The following is a 22,088-nucleotide window of genomic DNA, read 5'->3' on the forward strand; positions in this document are numbered from 1 at the left end:
ATTGTAGGCTATTACAATTTCTATGTCCAAATTACCATTACACATACACGCAACAATGATATACCATTTGACCCATCACGTCACCACCACTGCGACATTGAAACTTTTGTTGATGCCTCTCGTAGCGCAGAAGGAGCGAGCGTTGCAGGAGTAGCAATGGATGAAGTAAAAGTAAAGCTGGTGAGTGGAGTAGCTATATGAAATTGTTGACAATGAGTCTTTAAAGGCACTTTTGCCTGTTTCATTAGCCCATTCATGACGCTGTTGATGTTGAGAGAGGTGTAGGATAAAAAAATAAAGCATTTTAATTTGAATGTTTTAGCGTGTGTGATTTATCGCGGGCACGGGTCGGGTAACGGGCCAAATATTAACGGGTCTGGGCGGGTACGGATTTAATTTTGAAATTTTCACGGGTCACGGGTCGGATCTGGTGCTAAACCTTGCGGGTACGGGCGGGGGCGGGTCTCCAAAAATGGACCCGTGCAGGACTCTGAGGCGGGGTCCCCTCCTCTTCTGACTCTGGCCGTGATTCACGGCCCGTGAACCTGAAACAAACCAACGACGGCAGCGACCCAACTAGGGGCAGAATAGGACGTGTCTTCACACAATGCGGGTGGACTTATGTAAAATACGGGACAAATCGCGTCCCGTATTGCTTTGATACGGGATGCATAATTTTTCCTGAAAATACGGGACGATTCCGTATTTCACGGGACGGATTGCGACCCTTCATGTGCCCATCCTCTGATGGCTACTTCCAGCAGGATAATGCACCATGTCACAAAGCTCCAATCATTTCAAATTGGTTTCTTGAACATGACATTGAGTTGACTGCACTAAAATGGCCGCCACAGTCCCCAGATCTCAACCCAATAGAGCATCTTTGGGATGTGGTGGAACGGGAGCTTCGTGCCCTGGATGTGCATCCCACAAATCTCCATCAACTGCAAGATGCTCTCCTATCAATATGGGCCAACATTTCTAAAGAATGCTTTCAGCAGCTTGTTGATCAATGCCACAGAGAATTAAGGCAGTTCTGAAGGAGAAAGGGTCAAACACAGTATTAGTGTGTGCTCCTAATAATCCTTTAGGTGAGTGTGTATATATATACACAACCCCAAATCAGAAAAAGTTGGGACAGTTTGGAAAACGCAAATAAAAAAAGAAAGTAGTGATTTCTAAATTTACTTTGACTTGTATTTCATTGCAGACAATATGAACACAACATATGTCATGTTTTGTCTGGCCAACTTCATGTCATTTGTAAATATGCATCCTTTCCTGTCATTCAGACCTGCAACACATTTCAAAAAAAGTTGGGACAGTAAAGCATTTACCACTTTGTAATGTTGCCATTCCTTTTCACAACACTTAAAAGACGTTTAGGGACTGAAGACACCAAGTGATGAAGTGTTTCAGGTGTAATTTTGTCCCATTCTTCCTGCAAACAAGTCTTAAGGTGGGCAACAGTACGGGGTCTTCGTTGTCGCATGTGTCTGCATCTGTCATTATAAGGTCTATATATACACATCTATACTCTATAAGTACACATCTATACTATATATATATATATATATATATATATATATATATATATATATATATATATATATATATATATATATATATATATATATATATAATGTACAGCTCTGGAAAAAAATTAAGAGACTTAACATTGAGAAATACATGTTATGTAGTCTCTTAATTTTTTTCCAGAGCGGTACATTATATATATATATATTGTATAGATGTGTACTTATAGTGTATAGATGTGTATATATAGACCTTATAATGACAGATGCACTTTTATGATGGATGATGGACAGAACCAGCATTCACTGTCGTTATGAAGCTTGGAAGAGTCAGGACATTTTTAATATAACTCTGATTGTTTTGGTCTGAAAGAAGAATGTCATACACACCTAGAATGACTAAATCATGGGATACATTTCAATTTTGGGTTAGCTATCCCTTTAACCCGCTAATTCGCGACCCTTATTTTGAAGCGTCTTCGCACAGGAAGTGGTCTCATCGTCCCGGAAGAGCCTTCGCACACGTGCTTCGGTTATTCCTCTTCTTCTGATAATGGCGAGCCGCAAAGAATCCGCCGCTTCGACGTCCGGTCAGCTGGAGTCTCCGGTCAAACAGATCCAGATCGACGGGCTGGTGAGGGATTATTGTGTGTGTGTGTGTGTGTGTGTCCGGCGGGAGGATGGTAGGGGGAGCTCTGCGTTCATCGGTTACTCGAACAGGAAGCGCGCTGGATAAAGTTAAACTGTGTTTGTGTTTGGTTTTTACTGTAAGCTTTACCATAGTTTATGAGCTGTGCTGTGGTACACACATTCACTCACTCACTCTCTAACACACACATACACACACACTCTCTTTCATACTTTCTCTCTCTCACACATACACATTCTCTCTCACATACACACTCTCTTTCATACATACATACACACTCTCTCTCACATACACACTCTCTTTCATACATACATACACACTCTCTCTCACATACACACTCTCTTTCATACATACATACACACTCTCTCTCACATACACACTCTCTTTCATACATACTCTCTCTCTCACACATACACACTCTCTCACACATACACACTCTCTCTCTCACACACAGACACACTCTCTCTCACATACACACTCTCTCTCTCACACACAGACACACTCTCTCTCACATACACACTCTCTTTCATACATACTCACTCACTCACTCACTCACTCACTCACTCACACACACACATACACTCTCTCTCACTCACTCACTCACTCGCTCACACACTCACACACTCACTCGCTCACTCGCTCACACACTCACACACTCACACACTCTCTCACTCACTCACTCACTCACACACTCACACATACACTCTCTCTCACTCACTCACTCAGTCCCAGCAGTGTGTATTTCAGAGTAAGCACCTTGTCGTAGCTTATGCTGTATATTTTGATATTGTTGTCTTTTGTAAGTGAGCACTAAAACTACTGTTCAAAAGTTTGGGGTCCGTACGATAATAAAAATTATTTTATTATAATATTTCTTTATACAAGAACATAAAATACAATTAACTTTCCCTTCACAACATATTAAGTAATAAATAAAAATAAAAAGTTTTAGCAAAATGATTCATACAAATAATAAAAAGGATATTTTTTTTCTTTTAATATAAATGTTTTTAAAACAAAATATAAATGTGTGTGTGTGTGTGTGTGTGTGTGTGTGTGTGTGTGTGTGTGTATGTATGTGTATATATAGCTAGCTCTGAAAAAAATTGAGAATCAATGTTAAGTGGTCTCTTAATTTTTTCCAACGCTGTGTGTGTATGTATATATATATATAAAATGTAAGAAATACATATATTTTTATTTTTATATTTTTAAAGAAATGCATATATTTTATTTTTTAAGAATTATATATTTTTATTTATTTAAGAAATATATCGTGATATTATTTTAATAGTTATTTTGTTTAAAACATTGTTTATATATATTTCTAAACAAAATAATTAATAATATAAAGGGATGTGTGTGAGTAGTCCTCAAAAAAGTTAATACTCAAAAAATTGCGTTTTAAATGCGTAACCAACCATTAGTCTGCTATGAGAAGGAGGGCTGAGGTAAAAACTCTGCCCTCTGTTCTATATTAATTTAATTTAATTAGTTTATTTGTCAGGGACAATGTACAAAATACATTAATCTTACAAAAAGTTGTTTTGTACCAGAATTAGCTAATGCTAGTTTCCATCTGCAGTCCCCTGGCAGGTGCACACAATATTAAAACATTACATTACTAATAACTTTCAGTAGCAATAACAAATACATGCAATATTAGGAAAACACTAATCAAAAAGCCATCACAACCTAAAATAAATACTACAGTTACGACTTTAATATTACGACTTTAACTATTACGTTATGACTTTAACATTAGTACTTTAACTATTACATTACGACTTAATATTACAACTTTAACTATTAATTTACGACCTTAATATTACTATAACTATTACTTTACGATTTTAATATTATGACTTTTACGTTACGACTTTAATATTACTATAACTATTACTTTACGACTTTAATATTACTATAACTATTACGTTACGACTTTAATATTACTATAACTATTACTTTACGACTTTAATATTACGACTTTTACGTTACGACTTTAATATTACTATAACTATTACTTTACGACTTTAATATTACGACTTTAACTATTACGTTACGACTTTAACATTAGTACTTTAACTATTACATTACGACTTAATATTACAACTTTAACTATTAATTTACGACCTTAATATTACTATAACTATTACTTTACGATTTTAATATTATGACTTTTACGTTACGACTTTAATATTACTATAACTATTACTTTACGACTTTAATATTACTATAACTATTACGTTACGACTTTAATATTACTATAACTATTACTTTACGACTTTAACTATTACGTTACGACTTTAAAATTACTATAACTATTACTTTACGACTTTAATATTATGACTTTTACGTTACGAATTTAATATTACTATAACTATTACTTTACGACTTTAATATTACGACTTTAACTATTACGTTACGACTTTAAAATTACTATAACTATTACTTTACGACTTTAATATTACGACTTTTACGTTACGACTTTAATATTACTATAACTATTACTTTACGACTTTAATATTACGACTTTTACGTTACGACTTTAATATTACTATAACTATTACTTTATGACTTTAAACGTGCAGTATGCAACTTTTGGCCACTAGGGGTCACTCATTCAAAATAATAACAACTGACGTACTTTGGTGACGTCGGGAAAGTGCGTGGGCTCATGGGAGTTGTTGTCATTATTGCCAGTCAACCAGCGAATCTGGCATCTCCAGCAGAAAACATGTTCACTGACAAGGTAATTGATTGTTATATTACATCTCTATTATTGTTAAATTTAGTTACGGCTTTTCACTTTATGTAATGTCAATCTAATGAAATAGCAGCGAGCTACCGTTACTTAACAAACTTATCAGTAACGTTAGATAATGTGCGAGACAGAATGTTGTGCGGGCGGTCGCTGTGTCAACATACCTATAAGTTGGTAGGCTATGTTGACATATTAACCGCGCATCATAATTTGAGTTACTCAAATTATAGATATGTTGACATGGCATCCGCGATTGTCGAACATTCTGTATATCAACTGTTCAATAAGGAAATACATTTCAATTTAGTTTATCATTACCAACATAAAACATAGTAAATGAGAGAACCAGCACCAGCAATACGTTGTTCATTGGAACACGCGGTGTGTCGCTCCCCACGTTCATCAATCATTCTAATAAACATTTATTTTGGAACTCAGAGATATATGAATAAGTAGATCATTATTAAATCAATATTATATGTAGGTAGTATTAACATATGATAAAAGTGACGGTCACCTTATATTAATTGACAAAGATAGTGGCATATTACCTTATGAAGCTAACGTTACTTTCTCCAGCTACATATAAAACCAATAATAGCTAGTCCATCTGCGTTTTACACGACATCATCGTGTCACCAAATATACGGATAGAAATACTTTTGAATCAGTTTTTTAAAAAATAGCTCTTTCAGTCTCCAAAAACACAGAATCCGCCTGTTTGAAAAGCCGATACAAAATGTATAACATTACGTATTCAGCTAAACGCGTCTCAATGTGGTCAAGATCGCTATGCAATATGCAAACATACAGCATGTTATGATTATATGATTATTATGTTAGCTGAATGGTTACTTAAATGACCTGTTTATTAAAACGCAAGCGAGATCAGCATCTCTCTGCAGTCCGAGCTTGTCACGAAGATTTCGCCATCTTTCAAAGGCTTCTCCAAGGTTTACACGTCTCTTGCTTCTTCTACTGTCCCAAAATCTTCTCGGGTCATTTTTTTCACCCTTACGTTTGCGCTTTGTTGAGCTGGCAAAACGTACAGGCAAAGAGTAGTCATGATCCATTATCATACAGACTTTTTTATACGGGGGTTCCCCTTATACTGTCTGTCAGTGTTCCTCTTTGAGTTTGGCGGTTCCGCCCATAGGTTCCGCCGAGTTTCGCAGGAAGCAAGACGCAAACGTGGATATGACGTGAAAGACTGGCGACATAACGGAAATAAAGACACGGTCCGTGTCTTCGAATTAAAATATTAATTTCTCTGGATTTAGAAGTTAATTGGAACTGTCGGGATAATGTAAACACACAACTTTAAAAAATATATAACATAGATATAGTGATCTTTTATATTTTTAATGCTGAAACATTACATATTGTGCCTTTAATATTACTATAACTATTACTTTACGATTTTAATATTATGACTTTTACGTTACGAATTTAATATTACTATAACTATTACTTTACGACTTTAATATTACGACTTTAACTATTACGTTACGACTTTAATATTACGACTTTTACGTTACGACTTTAATATTACTATAACTATTACTTTACGACTTTAATATTACGACTTTAACTATTACGTTACGACTTTACAATTACTATAACTATTACTTTACGACTTTAATATTACGACTTTTACGTTACGACTTTAATATTACTATAACTATTACTTTACGACTTTAATATTACTATAACTATTACTTTACGACTTTAATATTACTATAACTATTATGTTACGACTTAATGATTTTAATATTGCGACTTTTTGGAAATATTTCACAGCTCTGAAGAAAACTCACTCGCTACTTCCGGTTCACTGGGACTTTAACTTAATTTTTATATCATACCATCATTCAAAAGTTTTGTTAGTTCATCTGCTCATTAATTTGACCATAACTCCAGTAAAGCAGTGTAATATTCCTCCAGTAACTCATCAGTCCTCTATGTGAATATATAGTGAAGTGTGATTTATTCCTGTGATCAAAGCTGAATTTATCATCATTACTCCAGTCTTCAGAGTCACATGATCCTTCACTAATCACTCTCAGATGAGGATCTGATCATCAACACACATTTAGGATTATTATCAGTGTGGAAAACAGTTCATATGTTTGTGTAAACCTGGTTGTTTGTATGTTCCAGGAATCTCTGAATATAAAGCGCTTATCTCAGATAGATCGTGTGTGTGTGTGTGTGTGAGAGTGAGAGAGAGAGAGTGAGAGTGAGTGTGTGTGTGTGTGTGTGTGTGTGCTGATGTGACCGCATTATTCCCCGCTGCCAGAAGAGTGCGCTGTTGTCTTGCTCAAACTCTTCTGTCCGTGTCTGGATGTGGTTTTACTGCGGTTTAGACGTCAGGTTGACCTTGTGAGGACTCATCTCGTTCATCTCTCCGCTCAGCATTATCATCATCATCCGTCCTAAAGTAAATGTCTTTATATTATTTGACTTCCTGTGCCATTGGTTAGAAAAGCACAGATGGGATGTAATGACTATAAACATGAATGAATGAGGCATTTATTTATATGTACAACTGTACACCCAAAGCACTTTACACTCACAAAATGGCCGGACATTATTTACAGATGGTCTATAATCTGCCATGTTTTCTTATACTCCGTCAATATTGATGATGATTTTAATTTTGACTGAACTTGTGGTCATACCCGTGTCCTATTTTTATCTAAATTGTGCAGTTTTGACAGTAATATTCATATTTCGGGAACAATATTTACAGTTCTGTTATTTTTGGGTTAGGAAATCGTACTTTTAATAACAAACAAAAAATTAACTTCCCTTCACAACATGTATGATAGACACACACACTCACACTCTTACGATCTGTCTCAACATGGGGACAGGAGAGCGTCAGTCAGTGAGACTGAACGTGTGTGTGTGTGTTGCATCAATCTGTAATCCTGTTCATAAATGTTTTGTTGTAGTTTGAGTCATCAGCGGTCATTATTGCTTTAAGAGGAACAGACATGACAATACCCAGCCCTAGTAGGGGGCGGAGCTTCAGACTCTACAGAGCATTTGATTGGACGATTGGAGTGCAGTGATGTCGTCAGAATCATTGCTCCTGATTGGCGGACGTGAGTGTAGGTTTTGAGCGCTTCTATCGCACTCCCAAAAGCCGAAGTTTTGATTTGATGTGGACTTTAAAGGGTCACTTCAGCGATTAGCATATGGCTTTCTATCAGTAGAAAACCCTGGAGTACATTCGAATGATCGTGCTTCACCCCATATCCCCCTGAGACAAAAGATTTATGCATTTAACTTCTGGAAAAATTACTCCGATGACGCAAATAATAATTTCGGCTCATCTGATGATTCGAGTGAAGCACAGCGCTTCTTTTAGAAAATAATAGGGGTGGGAATCTTACCATCTCACGATTCGATTCATAATCGATTTTCGATTCTAAACGATTCGATTTTGAAAATATCAAAATTAAATCCGCACCCGCCCAAACCCGTTAATATTTACATTTATGCATTTAGCAGACGCTTTTATCCAAAGCGACTTAAAACTCAGGAAAACAGGAAGCGATCCGTCAAGAAGAGGCAACGAAACACAAAAAGTGCCCTAAATACCAAGATTTGTATGCCGAGGAGCAAAAACCAGAAAAGGGAAGAAGAAAGGAGAAATAGAGGAGGAAGAGGTTTTTTTTTATTTTTATGATAAGATTAAGTGCTCATTTGGCCCGTTACCCGACCCGGTGCCACAGCCTGTATGGGAAAATAAATAGTTAACTTAATGTTTGAAACAGCAGGTTATCAACTTAATCACAGCTCAGTTTGTCTACCGCATCAGAAGTCGACGCGTCCTCTCCAGCAGCTGAATGTGTTCACGGATGCCATAGCAACTCTCAACGGACTTATACGGTTTTATAAAAGCTATTTATTTGTTGTAAAGTGTAATAATCATCTCAGAACAAATAATGTCAGGCGCCGTTGAAGTAGTTGATAGTTTGCTTACATAGGTTTAGGGACAGTGCCATTATGCCAACATTACCTTCATAACTTCTTATGAAATAAAAAGTTTATCCCTCAGAAAAATGTACTTTCCTCTCTCGTCAACATGCGCGGTGCATTAGCGCGGCGTGTACGTCATATAAGGACACACACTTAACAGTAATCCGCTCGGGTCGTTTAGGTGGTGAAATGTTTCGTTTGATCGATTCATGAAAAGGTTTATCCACCCATCTCAAAGCTATTAACCAGCAGCCATATCACCCTGTAGCCCAAGACTGGTCTCCACTGAAGCTAAGCAGGGCTGAGTCTGGTCAGTACCTGATGGGAGACCAACTGGGAAAACCAGGAGCTGCTGGTAGAGGTGTTAGTGAGGCCAGCAGGGGGCGCTCACCCTGTGCTCTGTGTGGGTCCTAACACCCCAGTATAGTGATGGGGACACTGTTCTGACAAAGAGCATTGTCGCCTTCGGACGAGATGTTAAACCGAGGTCCTGACTCTCTGTGGTCGTTAAAAATCCCAGGATGTCCTTCGATAAAGAGTAGGGGCGTAACCCCGGCATCCTGGCCAAATTTGCCCATTGGCCTCTGTCCATCATGGCCTCCTAATAATCCCCCTCTCCTGATTGGCTTCATCACTCGGTCTCCTCTCCACCAATCAGCTGGTGTGTGGTGAGCGTTCTGGCCCAATATGGCTGCCATCGCATCATCAGGTGGTGCTGCACATTGGTGGTGGTTGAGGAGATTCGCCCCTTCTATGTAAAGCGCTTTGAGTGCCTAGAAAAGCGCTATATAAATGTAATGAATTATTAGCGCGGCGTGTACGTCATATAAGGACACACACTCAACAGTAATCCGCTCGGGTCGTTTAGATGGTGAAATGTTTAGTTTGATCGATTCATGAAAAGGTTTATCCACCCATCTCAAAACGATTACAGTTTCATTCAGTTTGGGCATTTTTATTACGACTGAGGTGTTTATATGGAGCATTTTCCTTCAGATTGGACTTTTAAACCGATTACAGTGCTCCATGTAAACACCCGACGGTAAAAAATTGCGCTACATGGCACTTTAAAAAGCGGATCGTTTATTTATAGTTCGATTACGGATATCTCACGTCATGTTCGAATGCATATTCCAATATCGAATAAAAAGTGACAGCCCTATTCCGCATTTAGAGGAGCGCGTGCAGAGGGTTGCCAGATTGCACTGACTAAGTTAAACACCATGATTAAGTATATCCTTTTAACGGGAAAGCTCTATTTGAGGGATTTAAGCTCTTCGCATCTGGCAACCACACGCATGACTGCTAGTGGAGGCTCGTTATCGACGCAAACCCCAAAGGAAAAACATGTTTTAAGGATAAAAAAACGAGCGGGCCAATATCGTGACAATTATTTGAAATCAATCGAGAGAAGCGGATATCGTTTTCATTAGGGCTGGGTATCGATTCAGATGTTCCAATTCGATTTCAATTCACAAGCTCTCAAATCGTTTCAATTCTCAATTCGATTTTGGATTCTTGATTCAACTCAAATGAATATAGATTTAATACAAATACTAAAGGTATTTATAAAAAAGAACCGTAAACATAAATGGGTAATTAAAAAGAAATGAAGAGCCACAAACCTTTTATTTTAGGTACACCTGAGTACATAACAGAACTTATCTCTATATTTCAAATCCATACAATTGGTAAATACAAATTTGATGCAACTTTATTCTAAAAAAATTATCTGGGAAGTATTTTATGAATGTTTTGATATATTTATTTTAAAACATAAAATGGATATTGGATGATTTAAAAAAAAAACAATTTTCAGTTCACGACGAGCTTTTCTTGCGATTTTGCCGCTCGTCATGTGTGCATTTACTTTACATGCATGAAAAACGTATTCATTTTTTCCCGTTTTTTACAGTCTATGGTTAATTCCTGGACATGGGTAGTTGCTGTGGTAAGGGAAAACAATACCTCAACGTGCTGACTTAAGTTGACTGTGGACTAACTATTATTAGAGGAAATCTGTTTGTAATATGAGCTATTAGGGTTTGAATTATTGATCCTGCGCTGTATATGGACTATAATTTGAATATGTCTATAATGGCTAACGTACGTGCTTAAGTGACTGCTCAAGTTTGATCCTAATGCAAGGCAAGGATTCGCGTGTATGATCCTTTTTGTAGCGGTTGTGTGCTCGGCTGTGTGTGTGTGTGTGTGTGTGTGTGCTCGGCTGTGTGTGTGTGTGTGTGTGTGTGTGTGTGTGTGCTCGGCTGTGTGTTGTGTTGTCACATCAAATGGTTCCGCAGATTTTTAGTATTACTCCAGCATTTTACCTCAGCATTATAAAAGGCGACAACGCACCGGAAGCTGCCATTTAAACACTGAATGGATAAATGATGTGCGCCTCTCGCTCCTTCGTAAGATCACTCAAGGCAAATGGGTGACATCTAGTGGAGAAGACTAGTAAATAGATTTACGTTAAGCTTATGTTCAATGTTAGCGGAAATAAATATTTAAAAAAATCGATTCATGGCCTTTGAGAATCGATTCTGAATCGACCAGATTTTAAAAACCGATTAATCGAAAAATCTTTTTTTTTTGCCCAGCCCTAGTTATCATATACGATTAATCATGCAGCCCCCCCCCTAAAATAGGCCTAACAACCTCCCTGGATCCCTAGTTTCCAGCCGTCAATCAAAAATTGATTTGAGGAAGCAGGTGTGTGACTTCCCTCCTGAATGATTTAGGGGAACGGGCTTTTCTTCCAGTGCGACGCCTCGACTCGAAATGATCAGATTGGCAGGGCTCCGCTCGGAGAATATTGACTTTACCTCATCTCTTTTTCCGTCTGACCTTAAAGCCTGTTACAAACCAAAGAAGCAACAATAAGCTCTGGGAAAACAACTTGTAGAGCCTGTGGCTCATGTGAAAATGAGCTGCGGACGCCCACCATATGTCTGACCACCATCTGTGTGGAGTTTTTAAAGGCTGTAACTTTGTTCACCGGGAGTCCATCCATAATTAATTCCACACGCCACTGTGAAATGCTTCATATATCTTTACAGCTGGGATGTGGTGAGCTCTGTCAGGTCATTTGGGCTTGACATGTTACTTGCACCAGGAGAATTGTGTGTAATATCGCCTCCAGCTCAGTGTTTTATGAATGTTGTGGTACATGATGGCAGATTTGTTCCATGCGGCTTCAGGCTACAGCAATGGGAATCGTAAGGGATGTTTGATTTGCGATTCCTTCGTGCGAGAAATAATTGATCTACTCTGTATTGCACCTCGTTACAAGGCTCTGTGGAGTACTCGACTCTGATTGGTCAATCCCAGTGTTCAATCCAAAAACCTGCGGGTTTTAAGAAGCTCTTATAAAAGTTTTAATTTGACTTCTGACAATTTAAGGCTTTAATCGTCTTAAATTGGTGGCATTACATTTATGGGTTTTCACGATGTGTAAAACGGGGACAAAAGCTTTTCATAAAAATGGGATTTACTGTATAATTCGGAATGACAAATTGGTCAACTTTCGGATGAAGGCATCAGAAGTCGGTCAGGGCAAGTGGATTTAAAAAAAAGATTTTTAAAGCCTTGATTAAAATGTCAATAACAAAAATAACTAAGGAATCACAAATACGCAAATAAGAGCTCAGGACTCTGTGCAGGCCAGTCCAGTTCCTCCACACCAAACTCCTCATCCATGTCTTTATGGAGCGACGCTTTGTGCACTGGAGCGCAGTCATGCTGGGACAGGAAGGGGCCGTCCACAAACTGATCCCACAAAGTCAGGAGCATGAAATTGTCCAAAATGTCTTGGTGAAGCATTAAGAGTTCCTTTCACGGGAACTAAGAGGCCAAGCCCAATCCCTAACAAAACAAAAACACACCCCCCCCCCCTCTACCAAACTTCACACTTGGCACAATGCAGTCAGTCAAGTCTCATTCTCCTGGCGACCGCCAAACCCAGACTCATCCATGGGATTGTCCGACTGAAGCGTGATTGGTCGCTCAGAGAACACGTCTCACTGCTCTAGAGTCCAGTGGCGGCTGCTTTACTCCACTGCATCCCACGCTTTGCATTGCTCTTGGTGATGTAAGGCTTGGATGAGCTGCTCGGCCATGGAAACCCATTCCATGAAGCTCTCTCCGCTGTTCTTGAGCTCATCTGAAGGCCACAGAAGTCTGGAGGTCTGGAGCTGTTGACTCTGCAGAAAGTTGGAGACTTCTCCGCACTGTGACCCCAGCATGCGCTGACCCCGCTCTGTGATTTCACTTCGTGGCTGAGCTGCTGTTGTTCCCAATGGCTTCCTCTTTGTTATAATCCCACTAACAGTTGAGCGTGGAATATTTAGTAGTGAGGAAATGTCAGGAATGGACTTATTGCACAGGTGTCAGCCTATCACGGCCCCACGCTTGAGTTCACTGAGCTCCTGAGAGCGACCCATTCTTTCACTAATGTGTGTAGAAGCGTCTGCAGGCCGAGAGCTGGAGTTATACACGGATTGAACACCTGAACTCAGGGATTTGGAGGGGCGGCCCAATACTTTTGGCAATATAGTGTATAATCTCTTCAATTTATTTCTTAAAAAGGTCTTAATTTACTTTCATAACACCTGCAAAACCCTGGGAACCGACTGGCATAAAATCATTTGCAGATCCCAATGGGAGTGATTTCAGGTGGGATTGGCCGGTCTTATCTGCTGAAGCGACAATAAATGACATCCTTCTCGTCTTGGCTCTAAATGCTTCCCTACCTCGGTTCTCCGTATGAAACTACAGATGTACTGATGCACCCATCTGATAATGCTGATGTGAAAATTGTGTCCCTTCTGAGAAACGCATCCCATCATGCCTCAGGCCTCTCTCAATGGGATCGAAGATATGTTCTTGAAAAGCCTCAGTTCGATTGGTATTCAGAGAGGCTGTACAGACGGCATAATTAGACACTGAGTGTATTTGTTCTTCCATTAACCCCAGGTCTTTCTCCATGGTTTCTGCTCTGAGTGTTTGCGATGGCGCAATCTCACGTTCAGCCCTCCATCTTTAGGCAGATTGATATTTTCCGGGAAGTTGAAGCTTGCACACATAAATATCTGTTTCCCACACATAAGCACTATTCGCCTGGGATTAGTATTATCTGGACCTCTGTGATTTAGACATTACTCCACATCTGAGTTTTGCACGGATAAGCAAAGCCTGTGATTCAGGGCTGGGATAAACTATTATTTTTTAAACGATTAATCTAGCGATTATTTTTCCGATGCATCGATTAATCTAACGATTAATTTTTCCTGTCCGATTCGGTTATGATTCGATTACCGATTATCTCCCCATTAATTGCCTAATAGCAATTTATACATGTTGATTTAATTATCTGAATGAAAAAACGAATTCCTTAACATTGCAATATATGTTTATTGCTCTTAAAATTCCAAAGTAAAAGACTATACAAGAACAATGCATTCAATAAAACCTTGAAAACATAAAGTAGGCCACACACACACACACACACACACACACACACACAAATAAATAAGTATTAACCTACAACAAAGAAACATATTATACGATTTTTCTATGTATGCAACTCAGCCTATAGGCTATGGCCATCGATTAAATATCAACAAGTTGGTTAATCAAATCCGGGGACACACTGCAAGCGTGAGCGTCTCGGCTGCGTGGCGTGTCCGTTTTTGTTTCGGCTCCCATGTTAACAGGTTCTGCACACTGCCTGTGACGCGCGGAAAACACGTGCATGCTAGAAATAGAAGAGCGCCTATTTTTCACGTGTGTTGGGAGCGTCTCCAGGCAAAATAGAATAGGAAAAGATGTTTATATATCATTTTGACACGAATACATATTATTAAATGACATTTTCATGTTTCAAAGTCTGTAGGTTTACATAAATGCAGATATAGGCCTAATTGTAATAATAAAAAACGTCAATGATCGATTTTGAAATATTGCAACTGTCAATACAGAACGAAATATTCTGTAGCCTATTTTGCCGTCAATACCAGATATGTGGCTACTGCCGACGTTGTCTTTGCTGTATCAGTAGGCTATTTCTGTTTAACATTAGGAATAGGGCTTCCCTCCGCATCAATAGCAGCAGCAGCGCCGCGTCAGACACGCTTCTAGTGTGCAAAGGCAGAGAAAACGCCACGCAGCCCCGTGGCTGACCCGCAACAGAAACGCCACGCGCATCCGCGGCATGACAGTGAAAACAGTTACATGTAGAGTGCATTACGGGCGCCAATACTCGTTTAAAACCGGAATAGTCCTGGGATGAAACTGCTCACTTAGAGGATGGATACCCTCGGTCACATCAGCGCGATTAGACAGTGAACATTTTAAATTTAAAACAGCTTATTATGTAGGTAACGTAGCCAATGTGTCCGATGCTTTCACTTGATGCAAACGTTTGTTTTTGTGATTAAAATACATCAAATATTACCAAAACATCTGTCTTCCTGTGTGCAGAAATTTGTTTATGTAGCCGTGACAACAAAACGCGTGCGCACATGCCTGTGATGCTCCGTGCGCACCGCGCGCCAACCCCATAGACTGGCCAACCCGCAAGCCTTGCACTTCTGAAAGTCTGAGGAGCCACTCGTGTTGCTACCATAGATATACATAATAAATAATATACTTAATTACATAATATACTTTATTATGTACATCTATGGTTGCTACTACTCTCCGGCGCCGCCATCTTTATTTTGAGTCTGACGAATCGACGCGCATATTTTGCGTCGACGTATTTTTTGCGTCGACGTCATCGATGACGTCGACACGTTGTCCCAGCCCTACTGTGATTTTACTGGAATTTACTGACTTCTCCCGGATATGATGTCAAGACTTCATTATAGATATATAGCTGTATGAAATCATAAACAGGCTTCAATATTGTTTTGATAGTTTTATAGTAAAAATAATTTTGTTACGTTAGAGAACAGACGCTACAATTAAAAACTAAACTGCAGCAGGAGTCAGATTTCATTCATCACGAGTGAGGAGCTGACGATATACGGCGGATGATTCAGTTTCAGAGCTAAATGTAAAAGCGCCCGTTTAAGCGAGCTTGTCGTTGTCCTGTTCTGTTTTTCATTAAGAATAGTATTGATGTTAATATTAAACACACCATTCAATCAGTTTGCTCCCAAATTCAACACCGGCCGCCACATATTGCTTCGTCATTTTTTTAACGTTATTTAAAAGACGCTGTAACAACTACGAGCTTATGAGTTTAATGTCTCGGGGAATAATTAACTCAAAAGGGATTTAATATTCAATATTCATGTCATTCATGAATATAATTTGCCAGTTGTTCATTACGTATTAAAATTTTCCGATAGGGAAAATTGTTTAATTAAATACAAGTAACCCTTTATGAAATTTCTTGAAATTATCCTACTAAGTTTGTCCTGCAAATTAGTTATAGACTTTTCAAATCAATTCTCAATAATGGATTACTGCTTTACGAGCGCATAAGAAACATTAACTTTACTGATCAGGATAAGTTCAATATTTCAAATGGTCATACAGTTTACTTTACTAACATAGTAGCATAAGCAGTTAGGTAACGTTTAGATCGCAAGTTTCATTGACTTTGTGTATGTGGCAGAATAACAGACTCAACTCATTAAATGTCTTCTGGAGGTTTAATAAACACAGACTAAAAATAACACTACAATTCACACAGAAAGTACATACTAAATAGGCATCAAGATAGTAGAAATATAGATATTAACGAAAGAATACATAAAAGAGAATAATGAATAGACTGAAGTTAGAGAGAGATAAAAGAGAGAGAGAGAGACAAAGAGAGAGAGAGAGAGAGAGACAAAGAGAGTGGGGGAGGGTAAGAAACAACTTTCCTTCAGTTCCCCAAATACGACCTTCACGGAGTTAATTTATCCCAACGGGAGAATAACACACCCTCTTTACAGCAGTAAGAATAAGAATACTTGCATTCTTTTTGGTTTCGTTTTGGCTTCTCGCTTGTGTGCGTATGTGTCTCTGCGTGTCTCTGCGTGTCCGGCGGTCCTTTCCGAGGTTGGGAGGGAAGCGGCTGTTTGCTTTAGCGATGCTTCGTGTTCTTGAAGATCGGATTGTAGAAGAGAAGATTTTTGGAAGGGCTGAGGCCTGCTTGGAGGGCCTGCATTGGTGGCATGGCTTAAGTGCCAGCCCCCCCACCGTGGGTGTTGGCTCCCACAGTAAGAGCAAGAGGAGAAGTGAAGAGAGCGGAGTAAGAGAACAGGGTAAGAGGGAAGAGCCTGTCTTCACTGGTCTTTTTAAGGTCTGGAAATAGTCCCACCCTCCAGGGTTAGACTTAACCAATGAGAGTGTTGGGATTTCCCGGCGGGAAATTCCTCAGCAGAATTTATAGCTCTTTGTTTAAAAGTTGGACTCAGTGGGTCTCTGAGTTCTTCATACTATAATTAATGCAACAAACACACATTGCATTTTCTGAATAAGTGATATACATGGAAGTGTAAGTCGTGAAGTGAGCATTAATTTGATAGGAGACATGACATATATGAGGTTATCTGAACTAGTACTTTGTTAAGACAAAGACAAAAAGATGCAAAATACCATACAGAAGAAACATTTTACAAAACAGTTATGTGTTTACATATAATGTCCTGGGGTGCATGTTCATCTATAGATGGTTTGTCTATAATTTGAGGCAAAAGCTCTGTGTCTTAAGCTCTTTGTGTCTGAAACTTCATGTGGCCAAATTCCTTTCGGGTCGTAAAACACCTTATCAGATGGTTTCCAGGGTGACTGAAGAATCTCCCTCTGTTGTGTTGGGGGAAGGTCTGTCCATCAGCACAACTTTCAAAACATATTTGTTAAATGTAACTGGCGATTGTGTGTTTGATTCGCCTGAGTCGCTACAACGCACTGCATTTCCTTATCCTAAGCTGATACTGAAGTAATGTAAACTGCAGTTCCTCGACTGGCCACTAGAGCTAGAGCTAGAATCTCATTGAGCCTCATGTTAAAATGCACAACTTTACAGCAGAATAAAACATGTTTACAGTCTGGGACATTGTGGTTTTGTTCTATACGGCTAACTTTGACCTTCATGACGACTGTGAGGGGGTGAATTTATTTATAACTCATTCGTTTACGTTATATAAAGCTTTAAAGTTCTGCATAATTAAGGGTTACTTTGAGTGACAGGTGGAAAGCCAATTATCTGCCGTCTATAGTCATTGTCTCCTAAGCTCCGCCCACATCCCGCCTTTTTGCCCATTTTCAGTTATCTTGGCGTGACTTGTGATGACTCGCTCACAAGATGGCGACGCCCAGCTCGTCTCTACTTTACGCTTCAGAACGGCTCATCAGAATCCTATGGGTGACGTCACGGACACTACAGCCATATTTTTTACAGTCTATGGTTTCTTTAGCGCTCGCTCGCACACTCGCTCACACACTCGCTCACTCGCACTCACTCGCTCGCACACTCGCTCACACACTCGCTCACTCGCGCTCACTCGCTCACACACTCGCTCACTCGCGCTCACTCACTCGCACACTCGCTCACACACTCGCTCACTCGCTCGCACACTCGCTCACACACTCGCTCACTCGCGCTCACTCACTCGCACACTCGCTCACTCGCTCACTCGCGCTCACTCGCTCGCACACTCGCTCACACACTCGCTCACACACTCGCTCACTCGCGCTCACTCGCTCGCACACTCGCTCACACACTCGCTCACTCGCTCGCACACTCGCTCACTCACTCGCTCACTCACTCGCACACTCGCTCGCACACTCGCTCACACACTCGCTCACTCGCGCTCACTCACTCGCACACTCGCTCGCTCGCACACTCGCTCGCTCGCACACTCGCTCGCTCGCACACTCGCTTGCTCGCACACTCGCTCGCACACTCGCTCGCTCACTCGCTCACTCGCGGTCACTCACTCGCGCTCACTCACTCGCGCTCACTCGCTCATGATCACGGCACTCAATAGTTCAAACCAGCGCTGTATCAATCAATACATGTGAACAGACAACTATACTGGTATTTGCAGCAATATTTGGTAAACAGCACAGCATAGTGTGCATTGATTATTACATCAACTGGATTTACAGTGTCATTTTATTATGGAGAGTGATGGAAATGAACATTGTAATGCTCTTCTTATATTTAGCCTTGAGATATTCCCTACTATCATAGTCAAATGTAACCGTACACCTTAACTATTTTGCAATTAAATAAATGTTATGAAATAAACTATATTTAAGCTTTTGAATATTTTGAGAACTTTTAGTACTAAATACTATTTGTGCTATAATTATGGTCCATTAATGACCCCTTAAAGTATTTTTCTTCTATTATTTATATTACCATTAGTGTATTAATTAAGGTTAAAATATGCAAAGAGGCAAATTAGTCATTTTTTTTGTGGCTGGAAAAATAATACTTTTCATTTGTAAAGCCCTTACCCACAGAGTGCCTGTATGGCTCTTTAATAAATAAGTCAAGTTGCTTGAAGTATTGCAGATCATAACTGCTTACTTATTTGTAGGGTTTGCATTTGAAGACATGTTAGGCATGATCAAATACTAGATTTCTTAATATGTGATTACGCGAGATGGCGGCTTGAAGGGCGGTGGTGTGTAGTTAAAGGGGGGGTGAAACACTCAGTTTCAGTCAGTGTCATGTCAATCTTGAGTACCTATAGAGTAGTATTGCATCCTGCATATCTCCGAAAAGTCTTTATTTTTTTTATAATTATATAAGAAAGATGCGCTGTTCCGAGTCTTTCCGGAAAAAGCCGAGCGGGTGGGGGCGTGTCGTGTGAGCGGAGCTAAATAATGACGTGTGCGCGCCGCTGTTATTGTGTTGAGTCGAGTGCGTAGTAAAGCTGTCTCATCCCTAACAGCGGAAAAAAACTTTATTCAAAATAAAAATATGGCTTTTAATCAGATACAGCCATACATCTATGATCCGGAATCAGACCCAGAGGCTGCAGTTGAACAGGAGCAGCAGCAAAAACGACTAGAGCAGGACGTCTCTATGTGCTACAAGTTATACACTAACTATATAATATGCTTAGCGGCTTGTGTTATTTACATATTTATACTTGAATTATATCGTCGTATTTTTGTCTTTGAAGGTGTACATGTGGGAAGTGCACGTGTGTGTTTGTGTGTTTACGCGTGGTTTATGTAGACAGTAAGCGGACCGGTTTTGCACAGCAGGATTAGTTAGTGTTTACATAGAAAGACACGGAATAGTAGCGCATTTGAATGAAGGAGCGCGCTTATTTAGTTCAACATATTTCCCCACTCTTTGTGTATTGTTGTTTGGAGTGCTTTTACAATACACAAACATAAAGTTACACATATAGTGGCCAGCTAAACAAATGTACACGCACTACACATCGCATGCTCCATTGATCAATTAACTATACGTGATCATGTTTGGGCTACTTGATGAGCATAGGCAAAAACACAGACATTTGAAGCAGTCTCACTCACCCTTCTAACGTTGGGACTGCTCCATATGAAACAGTCGGCACCGAAATGCAGCGAACAGATATAAACATTCGCGCAACTCAGTTGCTGATCCGGAAAAGCAAATTACATCCACTGTTGCCTTAACGCGGGGTTTTTGGAGAATCTGTGCAGGACTGTCTTGGTCTGGCACTTTTTGATGTCATTGTTAATTGTGCACATTACCTGTGCAGCGCATCCTACGAGCCAGCGCTTTGATGGGCGTAGCCTGTTGCTTTCGCTGTCTCCCTCTCTCTGTCTCTCTCTCTCTCTCTCTCTCTCTCTCTCACGCTCTTCCGGTAGAATTGTCCGTAAGGCCCATACAAGGAAATTCCGCCCCCGTTAACGTCAAAGGGGACGCATGATCTCAAAAAACTTGCCGAAACTTATGACTAACCGGAAGTAGTATTTTTGACAAAGAAATACTCCCATCAAACGTCCACCTTAACTTTTGAAACTTTGTCTATGTTTAGTATGGGATTCCAAGTCTTTAACAGTGTAAAAAGATCAGTATGCATAAAACAGCATTTCACCCCCCCTTTAAGCGGTAGTGTCGTTTTGTTCAATTCCTTAACATCGCACCCCAAATCTCAATTTTCACTCGCTCATGTCTTTCACTTTTCATTATGAGCATAAATAATGACTTTATGAAAATGTGATCACGCATTGCTTTCGAGTCTGTGGGAAACACTGAAAGTCCTCCTGAGACGAATGTAATAAGTAAGAGTGTGAGTGTAAGCCTGGCATTAACGGCAGTCTCCGGAGAGCCGACCGCGAGTGTCCGCCGAGATGCAGCGCTGTTTTGCTTGCGCACAAAATGAGAGAATCTGTCTGAATATTGCTGTATTTTATAGAAAGATGTCTGATTGGGGTCAGGAGATTCAGAGCTTTCTCAAAGCATGGCTTATTTGTGTCATGCATAGGTTAATATCAACTTTTCTTGCTTGCATAACATGCCGTCTTTCAGACTAATGGAAAGAAGACAACTTTTAAGTGTTACTTCGCATCTGTGGCTTTTAATTGCAAAGCAAGGCCGTTTTCTCAAGATGAGTTTTGAGTCTGAAATCAGCAGCTCTTCAGGTTTCCCCCTGTCTATATTCTAAAGGTTTGTTCATTTGTCATTCAGAACATTTTATTCCTAAAACACACTATTTTTTTCAGCTGTTGACAGTATTTTCTGATTTAAATGATAAACAGAAATTCCAAATCCCCTCTGTAGAAACCTTTAATATGAAGGGATGCATTGATATATCACACAATAAAAATATATATAATTATATCGGCCGATTGAATATTATATTCACTATCGGTGACGGGGCTGTGGTTAGAGATCGACTGATATTGGGTTTTTTATTACCGATTATTTGCATGATTATGTCCCATATATATATATATATATATATATATATATATATATATATATATATATATATATATATATATATATATATATATATATATATATATATATATATATATATATATATATATATATATATATATATATATATATATATATATATATATAATTATTTCTGTTTTTGACCATTATATCAACAGTAGTGGACTGAATAAACTTTTTTTTCATTCAACATCGATTTTCACTCACACACACCTAGATAGATAGATA

At 39.3% G+C, this 22,088-nt stretch overlaps 1 protein-coding gene across 1 annotated transcript in view; it reads left to right on the top strand.

The window, feature by feature from the left end:
- Positions 1-2,015: 2,015 nt before the first annotated feature.
- Positions 2,016-22,088, top strand: part of eif3ha (eukaryotic translation initiation factor 3, subunit H, a) — a 123,389-nt gene continuing 103,316 nt past the window's right edge. The window contains exon 1 of the mRNA XM_067447783.1: positions 2,016-2,169. Coding sequence (XP_067303884.1) covers positions 2,089-2,169 — 81 coding nt within the window. The 5' untranslated portion in view covers positions 2,016-2,088. The remainder of the gene's footprint in view (positions 2,170-22,088) is intronic.

The sequence above is a fragment of the Pseudorasbora parva genome, chromosome 7 (assembly GCF_024679245.1).
Source record: "Pseudorasbora parva isolate DD20220531a chromosome 7, ASM2467924v1, whole genome shotgun sequence".
Classification (NCBI taxonomy): domain Eukaryota; kingdom Metazoa; phylum Chordata; class Actinopteri; order Cypriniformes; family Gobionidae; genus Pseudorasbora; species Pseudorasbora parva.